Here is a 13,189-nt window from a genome sequence, read left to right as displayed (position 1 = left end):
TCCCGGAGGCTCAAACGGGGCTATAAAAAGGGGCAATTTTGGCCCCTTAGTCTCTTTGCTCTTTCACAGCCCTGAACCTATCTCCATTCAGTGTATAATTACTGCTGCTTTGTCTGCTGAGGGACACAGATACCTTCTTCCAACCACTCTGAAAAACTGCCTGGAACTTCTACTCGCTGCTTTCTCCTTACTAACCAATTTTGAATCCAGTTCGCTATCCTCCTAATCTTCTCTTATAATTTCCCATGTGGTACCCTGTCAAAGGATTTGCTAAAGTCCACGCGCACATAACATCTTGCCTGGCACGGCCAGCCTCTGGTACCTCGCTCGCACAAAAAAAAGTGTTCAACTGTGAAGTGGCTGAATGCATACAGATCTTTTACATAACAGATGTTATTGAAACCCAGAATGGAGAATCTCTGTGAGGCAGTAAACTTGCCAATATTTTAAAAGAGATGACTGAGCCAAGAAAATGGTGAATATGAGGGCAAAGTATCACAGCGAAGCACAATCCTGACCTCACTTGACATCTGAAAAGCAGTTCCATTGAAGGTAATGGGGATTATGACTGCAGTCTGTCCTAAATGGACAAATGGATGGTTAGTTGGGTCAGTACCAAGTGTACTTTTCAGCTTTATACCCAATTGCAGCATCAAGTAATTCTGGATCTTGTGTACCACAGATCAGGTGTAACAAACAGTTTATTTCCATTTTCCCTGCAATATAATGATTATGCCCTCCATTGTAGTATTTGGTATTCACATTTGCCACACTGACATTTCTTGTGACCCGTGTACCAAATAGTGTGCAATTCAATACAGGTTTTTGATACTATCCAAATCTAGTTGTATTTTTTTCTAGGAACAAGTGGGTTGGGAGCGGGTGGGGATAAATATTTTTGACCTTTCAGGCAGGAGCGCACCCGACTACAACATGTCCGCTTTCGGATATAACGGAGGCGCCTATGGTGCCAGCAAGGGAGGGGTACAGGAGGGGTACAGGAGGGAGGGGCACAGGAGGGAGGGGCACAGGAGAGAGGGGCACAGGAGGGAGGGGTACAGGAGGGAGGGGCACAGGAGGGAGGTGCACAGGAGAGAGGGGCACCGGAGGGAGGGGCACAGGAGAGAGGGGCACAGGAGGGAGGGGCACAGGAGAGAGGGGCACAGGAGGGAGGTGCACAGGAGAGAGGGGCACAGGAGGGAGGGGTACAGGAGAGGGGGGCACAGGAGGGAGGTGCACAGGAGAGAGGGGCACAGGAGGGAGTGGCACAGGAGGGAGGTGCACAGGAGAGAGGGGCACAGGAGAGAGGGGCACAGGAGGGAGGGGCACAGGAGGGAGGGGCACAGGAGAGAGGTGCATAGGGGAGAGGTACACAGGGGAGAGGTACACAGGAGAGAGGTGCACAGGGGAGAGTTGGACAGGAGGGAGGTGCACAGGAGAGAGGGGCACAGGAGGGAGGGGCACAGGAGAGAGGGGCACAGGAGGGAGGGGCACAGGAGAGAGGGGCACAGGAGAGAGGTGCATAGGGGAGAGGTACACAGGAGAGAGGTGCACAGGGGAGAGTTGGACAGGAGGGAGGTGCACAGGAGGGAGAGGTGCACAGGAGGGAGAGGTGCACAGGAGGGAGAGGTGCACAGGAGGGAGAGGTGCACAGGAGGGAGAGGTGCACTGGAGTGAGGTGCACAGGAAGGAGAGGTACACAGGGGAGAGGTACACATGAGGGAGAGGTGCACAGGAAGGAGGTGCACAGGAGAGAGGTGCACAGGAGAGAGGTACACAGGAGGGAGGTATACAAGAGAAGGAGGTACACAGGAGGGAGAGGTACACAGGAGGGAGGTACACAGGAGGGAGGTGCACAGGAGGGAGGTGCACAGGAGGGAGATGCACAGGAGAGAGGTACACAGGAGGGAGAGGTACACAGAGGGAGATACACAGGAGAGAGGTACACAGGAGGGAGATGTACAGGAGAGAGTGGCACAGGAGAGAGTGGCACAGGAGGGAGGGGCACAGGGGGGAGGTGAACAAAAGCGATCGTCACTCAACTCCGGATGAGGAGAACATAGAGGATGAGGATGACGATGGGACACCCATTGTCGGTTAAGCCACTTACATTGCTGCCAGGGTTGCCCTAAGATCACAAAGGTTTTCCTAGTGTGAAACATAACAAATGAAATCCTGCAGTCCATTCCCGCCACCAGGACCAACCCTCCCCCCCCCCCCCCCCGCTCCCCCTCCCCTTTGCACTAAACAGTCAGCCAACCGCCTAATGGGTCCTGGCATGTATTGACCTTGGCAGAGTATATGCATGCTTCTTTAATTGTAGTTGTGTGAATGTTAAGAGTTACGTCTGTGCGGTTAATGTATGGTGCCCCATATTGGAGGGATGCAGCTTTAACCCAACATGTCAGGGAACTAATGTCCCGTGGCTGGGGGTGGTGCTGAGTGGAGGTTAGTGAAGAGAAATCTTTGGATACGGTATCTTCACTGGACCATCCTCATGGTCATTTCATGTGCATTGCAATATCAGGCCAAGACTGACATTGGTGATGACCTAGTAATAGCTTCACCGCTTGCTTGCTCAGGTGCAGAAGGTGCATGTTATGGTGAGACCTGCAAAGACCAGCAATTCAGAGAGGTCATTTTATATAATAACATTTATAATACACAGAGAGCACACAGCAGTATAGTGCATTATTTATGCACATAGTTATTCTCAAACAAAAGGAATTCAAGGGCTATAGATTGTATGATGTATTAACAGAGGTATTATAGTTCTTGAGAAAAACTGCACTAAGTTGTCCAGAAAAAGTATATTTGAGATATTCCAATATGCTGGTGTCTGTCAATAACTAGCCATTGAAGCACTTTGGGAGGAAATAGACAAGGGAGTATGCTGAGAAGAAGTCTGGAGTAAGGGAATGTTGCCTGAATTAAGTAACTCTAAGGTCAGCCCTCACTCTAATGCAATCAGTAATGTACAGGGCCATGTTTTGTTGGTTCTTCACTGATGACAGTAATGAAGGAATCTCCTGTTCCAATGATGATCCTGACCTATTGTCTGAGACTTGCAGCCAGGAGACACACCGAGTGATGTGAAAAGCAGGATAGAATAGATTGAATACTGGAATATCTTCTTGAAACTATCCAAGAATTCCTGCTCAAATGTACTACAATATCTGGAGTGTTTTGCACAGCAAACATTCTGATGGACCACAAAATTGTTCTCCATTCTGTCCCACTTAATTAGTATCTTTTGTTTTTTCTATAGAAACTGTGAAGGGCTGAATATCCGATACAGGACTTGCAGCAGTGTGGTAAGTTTTTGACTTTGAAAGCCCTTTTTTAGATATTTCCCTTCAGTAAACAAGACCTTAATAAAAAGCACAGTGACCAGCTTTTCAGGCGACCTTTAGCTTCTGCTATCCACATGGGCCTTGGGGCTCCTGTCAATCATGGCTCTCAAGGGGTTTCAGCAGGGAGATAGACAGGCACTTCTAAAGTTTCTGACTGTAGTGTAAATATGCAGAAGAAATCAGTAAAAATTCACACTAGGCAGATGCTTTTTGTTTTCATTCAGAGACTTGGTCGAGGAGAGTCTAGAGGGAGTTCTTTTTATTCAAAGTATTCTCCCCAACTCTACCTAAAAATAGAAATTAAAATATATATCATCTCACAAAATATTTTTTCATAGGAACCTACGATTTTGGATCTCCTTTTCTTTCCAGCCATTCCAGTGATGTCAGTTATGGAAGATAGGAACAGGAGGAGACCTTTCATCCCCTCGAGCCAGTTCTGTCATTCAATGAGACCATGGCTGATTTGTGACCTAACTCCATATACCTGCCTTTGCCCCATATCCCTTAATACCTTTGGTTAACAAAAATCTATTCATCTCAAATTTAAAATTAACAATTGCTGTTTGCGGAAGAGAATTCCAAACTTCTACCACTCTTTGCATGTCGAAGTGTTTCCTAACTTCACTCGTGAAAGGCCTGGCTCTAATTTTTAGACTATGTCCCTGGAGAGGGGCTGTGTGCATCTTTTCATTGCAATGGAAAGCGACATTTGGAAGTCAATACAAAGGCACCCAATCCTAAAAGCACAAACTACCCGCTGTATAGTAATCAGAAAGCTTTCTGGGGCTATGATTGGCTCCCAAGCTGATCTGTAACTCTGAATTCCATTGAAATCGATTAATTTGAAGTAACAAATTCTATGCTGTTTAATAAGTGAAATAGGAATTAATTTCTATAGGCTTGGTAACCTGCTGATATTAATGTATCAATGCTTAATACATTCCTTTCTCATCTAGGTCAGTCATACATTAAGTAGCAAACTCAGGAGTATCACACAGACAGTTTAAGTGTACATCCACCAATACAGCCAACAGTAATTTCTAGGTTTATGAGGTCCGAAGTGGAAGTATTTTGATTTTCCTTACTCTTTAAGAGTGTACTAAATATTTGCATGCATTGAACTGCTTTATCAATGATCAGCTGATCATTTTGACAGCTATTATTGACCAAATCTAGGTTGCGCTGTGAAAAAGGAAACTTCATATAACTAAATACATTCCCGTTGTTCCTTACATCCTGACAGGCATTTGCATTAAAATAGCTTCTTATCACATTTCTCCGAAAGGTCTTAAATCACTTCATTTAGTTATTTAGAAATATTGTCTGTTGCTACACCGCAAGATCCTGCAAACAGCGATAAGATAAATAACCAGATAATGGGGTATAAATTGGTATGCCTTGCGACTGTTTATCAGGCATAAAAAGGGTACAAAACAGACCAATTTAGCAGTGAGACAGACTGCGCTCAATCAGTGCAGGCGTTGGTTCTGCTACCAAATCCATGGCACTCATTTTTTCGGCATCCTAGACAGGCTCCTGAAACGGGCGTTAGTCGTTTTGAACATGTAAACTACATAAGAACATAAAAACATAAGAACATAAGAAATAGGATCAGGAGTAGGCCATTTGGCCCCTCGAGCCTGCTCCACCATTTAATAAGATCATGGCTAATCTGATCATGGACTCAGCTCCACTTCTCTGCCCGTTCCCCATAACCCTTTACTCCCTTATTGCTCAAAAATCTGTCTATCTCTGCTTTAAATATATTCAATGACCCAGCTTCCACAGCTCTCTGGGGCAGAGATTTACAATCCTCTGAAAGAAGTAATTCCTCCTCATCTTAGTTTTAAATGGGCGGCCCCTTATCTTGAGACTATGGTCTAGAACCTCCACTTTTTTTGCATGCTTAACGCCCACTTAACGCCCATTTTACCACTGAAATGACGTATAACACCCATATATCGCCCATTTTGGCACAAAATGGAAACTGACGGGCATTTGTAGAAAACTTGTCGCCGAGCGTTACTTTCTCCATGTGGTTAACGCCGGGAAAAAATATTACTGCCTGCCCACTTTTTTTGGGAGGAATCATCAGAATGGCAAAATCAACGCCCAGAATATCGGCCAGCATTACTTTCTGCACAGAATTAACGCCGAAATTCAGCAATACCGCCCGCCAACTTTTTTTTGTCGTAAAGAGCATATTTGGCGAAACTAACGCCCAGGAGATCGCCCATCGTCACTTTCCCCACCTCGCACACATATCGCCCACAATATCACTCACCCAAAAAACGGCGACAAAAAGTGGACCTGTTCTGAACGAACGCCAGCGGGGTGGCTGGCATTTTTAAAATCCCACTCTTACATGAGGAGCTGAAATCTGAACAATTTGCCTGAAGGAGCGTTGATGTGAGTGACAATGCTGGCACACTGCTGTGTGTATGCAGCTCAGACATCAATGATGCCCATCAACTTGGTGCCAGTTAAAGTTAACGTTGATTGATGTTAACATAGAAACATAGAAAATAGGTGCAGGAGTAGGCAATTCGGCCCTTCGAGCCTGCACCACCATTCAATATGATCATGACTGATCATGCAACTTCAGTACCCCATTCCTGCTTTCTCTCCATACCCCTTGATCCCTTCAGCAATAAGGGCCACATCTAACTCCCTTTTGAATATATCGAACAAACTGGCCTCAACAACTTTCTGTGGTAGAGAATTCCACAGGTTCACAATTCTCTGAGTGAAGAAGTTTTTCCTCATCTCGGTCCTAAATGGCTTACCCCTTATCCTTAGACTGTGATCCCTGGTTCTGGACTTCCCCAACATCGGGAACATTCTTCCTGCATCTAACCTGTCCAATTCCGTCAGAATTTGATATGTTTCTATGAGATCACCTCTCATTCTTCTAAATTCCAGTGAATATAAGCCTAGTCGATCCAGTCTTTCTTCATATGTCAGTCCTGCCATCCCGGCAAACAGTCTGGTGAATCTTCTCTGCACTCCCTCAATAGCAAGAATGTCCTTCCTCAGATTAGGAGACCAAAACTGTACACAATATTCAAGGTGTGGCCTCACCAAGGCTCTGTACAACTGCAGTAAGACCTCGCTGCTCCTATATTCAAATCCCCTCGCTATGAAGGCCAACATGCCATTTGCCTTCTTCACCGCCTGCGGTACCTGCATGTCAACTTTCAATGACTGATGTACCATAACACCCAGGTCTCGTTGCACCTCCCCTTTTCCTAATCTGTCACCATTCAGATAATATTCCGCCTCCCTGTTTTAGTCACCAAAGTGGATAATCTCACATTTATCTACATTATACTGCATCTGCCATGCATTTGCCCACTCACCTAACCTGTCTAAGTCACCCTGCAGCCTCTTAGCATCTTCCTAACAGCTCACAGTGCCACCCAGCATAGTATCATCTGCAAACTTGGAGATATTACATTCAATTCCTTCATCCAAATCATTCATGTATATCGTAACTAGCTGGGGGCCCAACACTGAACTTTGTGGTACCCCACTAGTCACTGCCTACATTTCTGAAAAGGATCCATTTATTCCTACTCTTTGCTTCCTGTCTGCCACCCAGTTCTCTATTCACGTCAATACATTACTCCCAATACCATGTGCTTTAATTTTGCACACTAATCTCTTGTGTGGGACCTTGTCAAAAGCCTATTGAAAGTCCAAATACACCACATCCACTGGTTCTCCCTTGTCCACTCTACTAGTTACATCCTCAAAAAATTCTAGAAGATTTGTCAAGCATAATTTCCCTTTCAGAATTCCAAGCTGACTTGGACTGATCCTATCACTGCTTTCCAAATGCGCTGCTATTACGTCTTTAATAATTGATTCCAACATTTTCCCCACTACCGATGTCAGGCTAACTGGTCTATAATTACCTGTTTTCTCTCTCCCTCCTTTTTTAAAAAGTGGGGTTACATTAGCTATCCTCCAGTCTATAGGAACTGATCCAGAGTCTTTCGAATGTTGGAAAATGACCACCAATGCGTCCACTATTTCTAGGGCCACTTCCTTAAGTACTCTGGGATGCAGACTATCAGACCCTGGGGATTTTTCGGCCTTCAATCCCATGAATTTCCCTAATACAATTTCCTGACTAATAAGGATTTCCTTCAGCTCCTCCTTCTCGCTAGACCCTCGGTCCCTTAGTATTTCCGGAAGGTTCTTTGTGTCTTCCTTAGTGAAGACAGAACCAAAGTATTTATTTAATTGGTCTGCCATTTCTTTGTTCCCCATTATAAATTCACCTAATTCTGACTGAAATGGATCTATATTTGTCTCCACTAATCGTTTCCTCTTCAAAAATCTATAGAAGCGTTTGCAGTCAGTTTTTATGTTCCCTGCAAGTGTACTCTCATACTCTATTTTCCCCCTCTTAATTAAACCCTTTGTCCTCCTCTGCTGAATTCTAAATTTCTCTCAGTCCTCAGGTTTGCTGCTTTTTCTGGCCAATTTATATGCCTCTTCCTTGGATTTAACACTATCCCTAATTTCCCTTGTTAGCCATGGTTGAGCCACCTTCCCCATTTTATTTTTACACCAGACAGGGATGTACAATTGTTGAAGTTCATCCATGTGATCTTTAAATGTCTGCCATTGCCTATCCACCGTCAACCCTTTAAGTATCATTCACCAGTCTATCCTAGCCAATTCATGTCTCATACCATCGATGTTAGCTTTCTTTAAGTTCAGGAACCTAGTCTCTGAATTAACTGTGTCACTCTCCATCTTAATGAAGAATTCTACCATATTATGGTCACTCTTCCCCAAGGGGCCTCGCACAACAAGATTGCCAATAAATCCTCTCTCATTACACAAGACCCAGTCTAGGATGGCCTGCTCTCCAGTTGGTTCCTCGACATATTGGTCTAGAAAACCATTCTTTATACACTCCTGCAAATCCTCCTCCACCGTATTGCTACCAGTTTGGTTAGCCCAATCTATATGTAGATTAAAGTCACCCATGATAACTACTGTACCTTTATTGCACGCATCCCTAATTTCCTGTTAGATGCCATCCCCAATCTCACTACCACTGTTTGGTGGTCTGGACACAACTTCCACTAGCATTTTCTGCCCTTTGGTATTCCGCAGCTCTACCCATACAGATTTCACATCATCCAAGCTAATGTCCTTCCTTACGATTGCGTTAATCTCTTTAACCAGCAGCGCTACCCCACCTCCTTTTCCTTTCTGTCTATCCTTCCTGAATATTGAATACGTCTGGATGTTGAGTTCCCAGCCTTGGTCATCCTGAAGCCATGTCTCCATTATCCCAATTACATCATATCCGTTAACAGCTATCTGCGCAGTTAATTCATCCACCTTATTTCGAATACTCCTCGCATTGAGACACAGAGCCTTCAGGCTTGTTTTTTTAACACTCTTTGTCCTTATAGAATCATATTGTAATGTGGCCCTTTTTGATTTTTGCCTTTATTTTCTCTGCCCTCCACCTTTCCTTATCTCCTTTCTACCTTTTCCTTCTGCCCCCATCTGTCTCCCTGCATAGATTCCCATCCCCTGCCATATTAATTTAAACCCTCCCCAACAGCACTAGCAAACACTACCCCTAGGACATTGGTTCTGGTCCTGCCCAGGTGCAGACCGTCCGGTTTGTACTGGTCCCACCTCCCCCAGAACCGGTTCCAATGTCCTAGGAATTTGAATCCCTCCCTCTTGCACCATTCCTCAAGCCACGTATTCCTCTTAACTATCCTGCTATTTCTACTCTGACTAGCACGTGGCACTGGTAGCAATCCTGAGATTACTACCTTTGAGGTCCTACTTTTTAATTTAACTCCTTGCTCCCTAATTTCAGCTTGTAGGACCTCATCCCATTTTTTACCTATACCGTTGGTACCTATATGCACCACGACAACTGGCTGTTCACCCCCCCCCCTCCAAAATCTCCTGCAGCTGCTCTGAGACATCCTTGACCCTTGCACCAGGGAGGCAACATACCATCCTGGAGTCTCGATTGCGGCCGCAGAAATGCCTATCTATTCCTCTTACAATGGAATCCCCTACCACTATAGCTCTCCCACTCTTTTTCCTGCCCTCCTATGCAACAGAGCCACCCATGGTGCCATGAACTTGGCTGCTGCTGCCTTCCCCTGATGAGTCATCTTCCCCAACAGTATCCAAAACGGTATATCTGTTTTGGAGGGAGATGACCACAGGGGACCTCTGCACTACCTTCCTTCCACTGCTCTGCCTGATAGTCACCCATTCCCTATCTGGCTGATTAACCTTTACCTGCGGTGTGACTAACTCACTAAATGTGCGATTCACGACATCCTCAGCATCGCAGATGCTCCAGAGTGAGTCCATACGCAGCTCCAGTGCCACAATGCGGTCTGTCAGGAGCTGTAGCTGGACACACTTCCTGCACACATAGTAGTTTGGACACTGGGAGCGTCCCTGACTTCTCATATAGCACAGGAGGAGCATGACACGGGTTTGGGCTCTCCTGCCATGACTTACTCCTTAAATTAACTTAATTTGTCAACAATGCCAAAGGTTACCAACTGATAAGGAAATAAAAAAGAAAAAGAAAAAGATTAAATACTCACCAATGCACCAGCCAATCACTTACCTACTTGGCTGTGACGTCACACTTCGATTTCTTTTTACTTTTTTGTTTTAACTTCGGACTCTGCACTAGCTGGTCTCCTCGACTGCCACCGCTCCCATTTGCTGCCGCCGCCCTTTGTAGTCCCGAGCCCGCTCCTCTCATGATGCTGGCCTCGTCGACTGCCATGTTAAGGAATCACCAGTGTGTAACAGTGCAGCTATCTGAGACAATGTGCAACAAGGTTATGTTCAGTGACAAAAATTTTATACCAACATTGGTCTGAAATCATAAGTATCACAGGCAATAACACCCAACCCCTGCCCACACCCCACTTTTTCCACCATTGACATCAATCACATGTTCAACATGTCCAGCAACACACAATACAAAGGCAAAGCAGGAGTGTGATCCCCAGCCCCCATACAACAAATTGCATACACCCAGATGGGGATATAACACCGCCATCACCTCCGATCATGCACCTCACTCTCCTTCCCCCTACCCCTTCTTGTCCCCACATCTACCCCTTCCCCTCCTTGCTCCATGGCGTCTAGCTGAGGAGCTTCTCAGGTAGTGCGTCATTGAGGGGATGAAGGTAGATGCGGTCGTTGCACGGGTACGGGAGCGGGGGATGCCGAGGGGGCAACATTCTCCGATGCAGAAGCAGGATCTTGGATTTTGCTCTCATCTGTCATTCACAGTGGTGGTGCAGAACCTAGGGGTGGAGTGCTGCGCTCGGGGACCACTGGGAGGCCTGTAGCAGCAGTGTTCCTGGTTATCACATCCAGAGCCTCCACCATCCGCGGAATGTACTCTTCATGGTGGCCAGCTGTCGGGATATGCCCCCCCAATGCTTCAATGAGCTGGTCACCAATGTCTACAGTTCTCCTGGACAACTGTACCATCTCTCCGCTGTTATGTGGCGCTCGTGGAACAGACCTGCCGCGTCCACGGGGCCACCGCGGGGTCGGCGACGTCCTGGGGACGAATGGGGTGTCCTGTGGTGAGGTGCTTGGGGCCGGTACCTCCAGAGTGGAGGCGGGAATGACCGGAGGACCACTCAATGGCCTTGGGGTGGAATGGCTTCTGGAGCGTGGCGATGCAGGTTCCTCGAAATCCGTGCTCTCATCCGTAGAGAACAGACCCAGCGGATTGCCGGGCGAGAATTGGAGCTCCTCAGCACCAGCTGTAGGAGCGTCCACTGACTCCTGCCTCGCACCCCCACCTTCTGGCCTCTGTGGTCTTGCCTTGGGACACGTTGCTGGCTGAGCTGAAAAACACAAATGAGGTTATTAGAGGAGAAGGGGGTGCTAGGTTCACAAGGTGAGTCCAGCACTACACACAGCATATGCATGACAAAAGCACCATCGCTATCAAAATCATCACAGACATCACATTTCATGACCATCAACGCATTTGCATTCCAATGATTTTCATTAGGCCATCATTATTTCTATGATAATTTTAGAAATCATCTATCATTTCTGATTGTTCGGATACAAGTGGGTGTGGCATCTATTGACTTTACATTATGCAATGGTGTAAGCTTTACTCACGTGACATCACTTCATGGTCTGCAGATGCGTCTGTGGCTGTCCAGGGGTGCCTCCCCATGAGTGCGAGGACATGCTCCTCCATGTCAGTGATGTCGCTGGGGACTAGTGGCCCCCCACCCGTTTGCCTCTGCACGGACCTCTTCTCCTTCTGTAAAAGGTGACAGGACAACTTGGCATGAGATCATTGCATGATATCATTGCTGGGTACTGTCACAGACACTAACATAACTGACAAATTTAATCATCATTATGAAAATGATCCTTCTTTACCTAAAGACGTGCACCGTGACCGCAAGTTTTGAGTAAAACATTCCCGGTAAAAGTGCTTATATTCCCTCATGACTGTTACAAATCTAATTATATAAATGCATAAGTACATGTAAATCAATGTAATACTCTTGCGGATCCCACAAGGTCTTTCCATCGTTTGCGGCATTGGTTGCCCTCATGCACCTCGTTGGTCGCCGATGAGACCACTCTGCTATCTCAGTCCATATCTTCTGGTATGCCTTTGGGTGGGCTTCCCACGCCCTCCCTGTTTCAAATCATCCCAGCGTAACTCAACCTCCTGCAGGAGGGAAACATTTGCCTCATCTGAGAACCTCCTGGCTCTTTTGTGCCCTCCAATGTGCTCCACTCCCACCTCACTGCTCTCTCCAGCATCAGTCTCCACAGCGTGCTGTGATGCCTCTTCCTCTCTCTCCATTATAGGCCAAATTCGGTCAAATATGTGGCTGGTAACAGCTACTTTTTGTTTGCCTACTTGCTGTGAAGCTCTAAAGTCTCCCTCCTTCCCAAAGCTGCCACACCACACCCAGCCACGCCTTCAGTCCCTTAAGCTCCCTCCCTCTCTGTCTCCTCTTCTGCACATGTCATGATGACCCTTGACCTCCAGAATCACAGGAATCGAGCATTGCCATGCCATTGCTAAGGACGGCCACACTTAATGGCAGATGGTGACAAAAATTTTACGCTATCGCCCATTTTATATTGTTTGCGGTAACGCTCATTTTCAAAAGTGGAGACTAGGTGCTTTGAGAATGGGCGACAAGCCGTCGATCTGAAAACCTTTTTTTAATGCCCGCGCCGGAAATAATAACCACAAAAGTGGAGATTCTAGACCATAGTCCCCTAGTTTTAGTTTCGCCTATGAGTGGAAATATCCCCTCTGCATCCACCTTGTCGAGCCCCCTCATTATCTTATATGTTTCGCTAAGATCACCTCTCATTCTTCTGAACTCCAATGAGTATAGGCCCAATCTACACAACCTATCTTCATAAGTCAACCCCCTTTTCTCCGGAATCAACCGAGTGAACCTTCTCAGAATAGCCTCCAATGCAAGTATATCCTTCCTTAAATAGGGAGACCAAAACTGCACGCAGTACTCCAGGTGTGGCCTCACCAATACCCTGTACAGTTGTAGCAGGACTTCTCTGCTTTTATACTGTATCCCCTTTGCAGTAAAGGCCAACATTCTATTTGCTTTCCTGATTAAATGCTGTACCTGAAAACTAACTTTTTGTGTTTCATGCGCAAGCACCCCCAAGTACTGCAGCACTTTGCAATTTTTCTTCATTTAAATCATAATTTGCTTTTCTATTTTTTCTGCCAAAGTGGATAACCTCACATTTTCCCACATTATATTCCATCTGCCAAATGT

At 46.1% G+C, this 13,189-nt stretch overlaps 1 protein-coding gene across 1 annotated transcript in view; it reads left to right on the top strand.

Moving 5' to 3' along the window:
• Positions 1-13,189, top strand: part of LOC139260510 (ADAMTS-like protein 1) — a 456,828-nt gene that overhangs the window by 65,941 nt on the left and 377,698 nt on the right. The window contains exon 3 of the mRNA XM_070877021.1: positions 3,269-3,314. Coding sequence (XP_070733122.1) covers positions 3,269-3,314 — 46 coding nt within the window. The remainder of the gene's footprint in view (positions 1-3,268; positions 3,315-13,189) is intronic.

The sequence above is a fragment of the Pristiophorus japonicus genome, chromosome 1 (assembly GCF_044704955.1).
Source record: "Pristiophorus japonicus isolate sPriJap1 chromosome 1, sPriJap1.hap1, whole genome shotgun sequence".
Lineage (NCBI taxonomy): Eukaryota > Metazoa > Chordata > Chondrichthyes > Pristiophoridae > Pristiophorus > Pristiophorus japonicus.
The sequence above is the reverse complement of the archived record's forward strand: the minus strand, read 5'-3'. Positions and strand labels throughout refer to the sequence as shown.